This window comes from Arachis duranensis, chromosome 6 (genome assembly GCF_000817695.3).
Source record: "Arachis duranensis cultivar V14167 chromosome 6, aradu.V14167.gnm2.J7QH, whole genome shotgun sequence".
NCBI classification, from domain to species: Eukaryota; Viridiplantae; Streptophyta; class Magnoliopsida; order Fabales; family Fabaceae; genus Arachis; species Arachis duranensis.
The window spans coordinates 6,131,939-6,137,842 of NC_029777.3; the positions used below are offsets into that span (position 1 = coordinate 6,131,939).

Below are 5,904 nucleotides of genomic sequence, written 5' to 3' on the forward strand. Positions count from 1 at the left end.
TTCCTAAAAATCTGAAAGTACAACCTAAGTTGAAGTACTTAGGCATTTAATTTAGTCAAATTACAAGTACGTAGTTTGCCAAAAAGAAAAAAAGATTACAAAATTATAATTCATTATATCTGGACTCACCACCATCAGATTGATATCTTTTGTAATCTGCACTGAAAATACTATTTAAGTTTTGAATTTAGCTAATATGTGTTCTAGGAGCACATAATAAACTTATCATTATTGGAAAATTTTAATTTTTTTTATTTAATAAATGCAAAACAAATGTATTAAAAACTTAAAATTTTGTATTTCCAATAAATAAAAATTTTCTCAATTTGTAATCTTATCATGTGCACTTAGAACACAAGACATAGATAAACCCTTAAAGTTTTTTTTTTTAGGGTTTGTGAAATGGTACCGTATAACACATTTGGTTCCTAATAGGAATTTTGGTGTCAAAAACCTATTACACTATACCTCTACAGTTAATCACCCTTTATGTGCAACAACAATTAAGTGTGTAAAATTGAGCACAAGATTGTGTCAGCACTCAATTCGAACAGCACCACTCTCTGACTTAATGAACTTGGGCTTCCTGACGACCTGTTCCAAGCACTGAATAACATCTCCAATCTGGAAATCATACCAATCACTGATAACTAATCCACACTCATTACCCTTCTTCACAGTATCCACATCCTGCTTCTCCCGCTTAAGAGATGCACAATTTCCTTCGAACACCACTTCCCCGCTTCTCAGGAGCCTCATGGTTCCTGTCCTCACCACAAAACCTTCGACAACCCGACAACCGGCTATCTTAACATCAGGTCCCTTTGACTTGCTCCCTTTCACTTCAAAGATGTTCAGCACCTCTGCCTGCCCAGCTACCTGGGTCTCAAAAGTACCAGGGGCCTTCTCTACTATCAAATTTCCTATGTCCTCCAAAAGGTGGTAAATAACACGGTGCAGAATCAACTGCAATTAAGCCAAACTGATATTCATATCAAAACAAATTCAAACGGAATCTTAATCTCCATTGCAGTAGTTAGAGTACCTTGATACTGGCACGAGTTGCTGCCTGACTAAGAGCAGTGGGTGGACTCTTGATATTGAATCCGACTATGCACGCACCACAAGCTTGTGCTAAGTCCACATCAGATTGAGAGATGGGCCCAACACCAACATGAACAACATTCACCAGAACCTGACAACAAAATACAACTTGCTTAGCAGCGAATACTAGAAGATAGTTATAGTTTGGAAGCCCGATTATTTATCACTTCTGTCGGTGACATATTTTGTTTAAAGCTCATTTACCTTGAAAAAAAGATTTCTTTACATACCTGAGAACTATTTAAAGTTCTCAATGCATCTGTGACAGCTTGAACAGTTCCCTGAACATCTGCCTTTACTATTATTGGCATCTCAACCCTCTGCGGAACCTCCTCTGATGACTCCAACGTAGATGGGATGCCCTCATTCAACTTCCTCCTAAGTCTATCCTCCTCAGATTTCCTTGTCCTACCAGAACTAAGCATTCTGGCTCGCTCCTCAGAATGAACAACAATAACATCATCACCAGCCATTGGCAACCCTCGAAGCCCTTCAATTTCAACAGGCATTGCAGGTGTTGCTCGTTGAGTTAACCTTCCCACCATGTCTTTAATAGCTCTTATTCTTCCCCACTCTGAGCCTACAACCACATACTGACCACAAGTTAAGGTCCCTGCTTTAACTATGGTAGTTATCAATGGACCGCGCCCTTTGTCAAGCCTTGCTTCTACCACATAAGCTTGAGCAGGCCCATCAATTCGTGCCTTCAGATCCATCATTTCGGCTTGAAGGAGTAAAGCTTCCTCTAGGTTATCCAGTCCAGTTTTTTGAAGTGCTGAAACTTCAATGACCTGAATGTCACCACCCATCTCCTCCAACATCAAGCCCTCTGAAGCAAGCTGCAGTTTTACTTTCTCAGGATTTGCACCTGGTTTATCACATTTATTAATTGCAACAACAATTGGTACATTAGCTGCTTTTGCATGGGACATGGCTTCGAGTGTTTGGGGCATCACTCCATCATCTGCAGCAACAACTAGCACTACTATATCTGTGACTGCTGCACCTCTTGCTCGCATTGCACTAAATGCAGCATGACCAGGGGTGTCAAGGAATGTGATTGATGCTCCAGATGGCATGACCACCACAAAAGCACCAAGATGTTGAGTTATGCCACCAGCCTCTCTGGCTGCCACTGATGTTTGTCGCAAGGCATCGAGAAGAGAAGTTTTACCATGATCAACATGGCCCATCACTGTTACAACTGGAGGGCGTGGTACAATTTCAGTACCCTCAGCTGAATGTAACCTCTTAACGTTGACCCCAACTTCCTGCAGCGGCAAGAAAATTATACGAACAAAAAATCAAGAAATAGAAACAAAAAAGGAAGTGTATCATATGGCAAATTAAGACAAAATAAGATTGACCAAGTATGAAGGCAAAAAAATTAAAAACGTGTAAAAATATGTGTAAGGCTACATTGACAATTTAAATTAAAGTAAATTACTCCCTCATTTCTCAAATAAACAAGATATCAAATATGTTTCAATCTTAGCTTAAATATTATCGGGACCAGAACCAAAAAATGGGTATTTTATATGACCGAAAGCTTATTTAAGCCTTCAATTTTAGAGTAAGTTATTTTACAAAATTACACGGATATTTCATTCCAGCTGTTCCCTCTCTTAGTTAATTACTCTTCTGAATTATTAAACAAATAATTGGTACTTGTAGCTTTCCTAAAAGGGCAGGGAATCGTAAAAAAGTTAAGCCTTGGAGATGTACACTTATGTGAGCATGGAGGGAGCAACATCAAAACTAACGTCTTCATACCTTCGGCCCAGTTTTACCTGTTTCTTTTCTAGGTTTTTTTTTCGTTAAAAAATAACACGAACTGACAACCCAATTTTGGGATCAATATGGGGCTAGTTTCTAGTCTTCACTAATTTAACATTATCCAAGAAGGGAAATACCATTGCAGCAAGCTCTGCAGTATCCATGCTGAGAGGTTCAAACTCTGATTCAACCTTTTCACCAACATTTGTGAGGATATCCTGCAAAGAAGATACTGATTTTCCAGTACGCTTTGCCAGTTCAACAAGGGTCATGCCTTCAAATACTTCTACTGTTTTATCAGGATTAGATTTGGGTGCTTTGACATTACGAGGGACATATCGAGCTTCAACAGGTGGCTGGTTCCTACCTTCCTTTCTTACATACTTCTCCTTCTTTGGGGCCTTCAACCCAAATGCCTCATCACCTCTTCTTGCCCAAACTTCCGGACTAGCATGGAAGCACCTATATCGTAAACAAAACTCATTACCTCTACTCTTTCTAAATATAAGCTTTTTTTTTGCATATAAGTCAATCATTATAAGTTTACAAGGTTGTAGTTTACAAATAACGTCGCTTTCTTTCTTTCAGGTCTAATCAAATATATATCATTTGACATTTTCAACCACAGCTCAAAGATGCTGAACACTTGATACCTAGACTATTTATACTAGGTTTGATTGCATATTACTAAAGACGGCCTAAGCGGCTAAGCCTAATCTTTGAAAGCCCAAATAACCTTATGGTCTATACTAGATTAAAGCTCATTAAAAAGCTACAAGCTACTCATGTGACTACTTATTATGTAAGAAATTATTTAATAGAAGTTGAAACAGACTGAAACTAAAATGCAAAAAATAGTGTTTTAAAGAAGCTGCTACCTTGTCCCCTAAGCAAATCAGTTAAACAACTAAACGATGGCTAAAATGGCTTGACAATCACAGAAGGGAGGAGAGATGAAGGCATCTCCAAGTGAATGTTGAATTGTTATCAAAGTTTTCCAAAAAGAACTCTTCAAATCAGCATCTACATCAGACAATGGGAGACTATAGCCCATATGCCATGCAAGCGCACAACTTTACTTAATGTAAGATCATGATTCTCTCAAACAATATTCCATGCAAATTCTATCGTCATTCTACTAGCTAAACTATGATGTTACAAATGTTTCTTCTGAAACTTGAAATTTGAACACTATCTTACCGTATATCACCTTCTTTAGTCCCACTGAAAAAACTAGCCACTCCCACAGATGTGTGGCTGATGAGGTCTGCATCGAGTAGTTATAAGAATTTGTAAGTTTATAAGTTATAACATACAAGTGCAGGAGATATAATATTGAAAGCATAAAGCATTAATTTAATTACCTGGCATGCATCTTGCTGATGCATTAACAGATTGTGCAGTATAAATAGATCCACTGCTTGACCCTGCCACACGCCTAAATGAAGATGTATTCAAAGCTCTAGAAATATTCATATAAATTCTCTGCACTCAGGTATTAAACAGTACGTTGTCAGTAAATAAAATTATGTCTTTGAATTATATGGCATATCATTATTTATGGGAACAGCCTGATCTCCTGCAAGCTGTGTAACCTTTTCTTTTTTTAATGAAAATAATATACTATAAAATTAAAAGATAACTTACCTTCTTTCCAAGCCCCAGCCACGCCATTCATAAGCATATAATAGATCTGCAAAATTAAACAAATTGCAATATATTTAAAAAACAATAGACAGGGAAAATGATGGAAGTAATCGGCAGCTCATTAATGGTGGATTTCTTCATTCATCAGGAATAACCACAAAAAATCACACATTTCATATAGTTAGTGGAATAAGTAAACACAAAAGTGGGTCAAAAGCCAAAATCCAACACAAGTTTTTCAAATTTCAGTTTATGTGGATAAATTGGAAGTCAATAAATTGAGATGGTACTATGGATGAAGACCAATAGAAGTTGTACAATGAAAATCACTGCCAAAATGTTCTGCAACAATCATATCGAATTTGATCAAACTTAAATCCCCCCCACACACAAAAAAAAAATCTTGAGAATGAATCCCTTCGATTACAGGGAAGTGATATGACATACTATAGCGTCCTTTGCAAATTGCAATGGCAAAAGCAATGTGATGTGAATAGAGGACTGTAAGGGAAGCCCCTATTCTTATCTCTTGTAGCTTTTAAGAGACAAGCTGGGTAACAAGGCCAAATACCAAATAAAGGTAAAGCAGGTTTGAGAACCCAGAAATCTAAAACAAGTGGCATGCATCGAGAGTTGTATACTTGGTTCATAAATAACGGAATAACGTACACAAATTGAAGCATTAACTACTACATTCCGTATCTGTATAATGGACTCACGGAAACCAAATCCAAATTCCAAACCACCAACACTTCCGTAGCATAACATATTGGAAACTAGCAATTCAAGCATAGAGTCTGGAACGATAACAGAGCAGTGTAAAAAGAAGAAAGAAAACGGGAATTTGTTGGTTAAACAGAGAGAAGAAAAGACCTGTGTGTGCGCGTGAAGAAAAGAGGATTGCGTTTTAAGGCGGTTGTTGATGATTATGGTGGTGGTGGGCGGTGGGTGTATGGCAGAGCGGGGAACGGCTAAGGGAAGAGTACGGCGAGCGAAGAGGCTACTACCACCGCCATAGCCACGACCAAGATTTCTATTTTTTGAACATCAGCCACGACCAAGATCTACTCTCTATTTATATTCTTTTTTGTAAAGAGACCGTTTCTTACTTTAAAGTTAAGAAGATTAGAGCGACTTACATTTAAAATATGGAAAAGTATAGGAAATTAAGTCTCTAACTTGTTGTAAAATAAAGGATATACAAAATAAAGATGTATAAATAGAAGACTCTATTATTAATATAATTAGCTCAATAATTTTTATATATATATAATAATATTATATGTTGTATTGTGTATATATATACAAAGATAAGAAAAAGTATTAAAAATAAAGAGAGAGAGAATTGCATTTGATACTATCTCAATATAATAAAGA

At 37.0% G+C, this 5,904-nt stretch overlaps 1 protein-coding gene across 3 annotated transcripts; it reads right to left on the reverse strand.

The window, feature by feature from the left end:
- Positions 1–368: 368 nt before the first annotated feature.
- Positions 369–5,590, reverse strand: LOC107492255 (uncharacterized). Of its 3 annotated transcripts, none has more exons than XM_016113256.3 (8): positions 5,401–5,589; positions 4,528–4,573; positions 4,245–4,365; positions 4,081–4,147; positions 3,018–3,342; positions 1,335–2,375; positions 1,046–1,195; positions 369–966 (listed from the first exon to the last, which is right to left on the reverse strand). In XM_016113256.3, exons 2-8 carry the CDS (start codon positions 4,552–4,554, stop codon positions 535–537), a joined length of 2,163 nt encoding a protein of 720 aa, XP_015968742.1. In that variant the 5' UTR covers positions 4,555–4,573; positions 5,401–5,589; the 3' UTR covers positions 369–534. The 3 variants fall into 3 exon arrangements, with proteins under 3 accessions (XP_015968742.1, XP_015968743.1, XP_020981992.1); XM_016113257.3 differs by having other exon boundaries at positions 4,245–4,318; positions 5,401–5,588; XM_021126333.2 differs by having other exon boundaries at positions 756–982; positions 5,401–5,590.
- Positions 5,591–5,904: the final 314 nt, after the last annotated feature.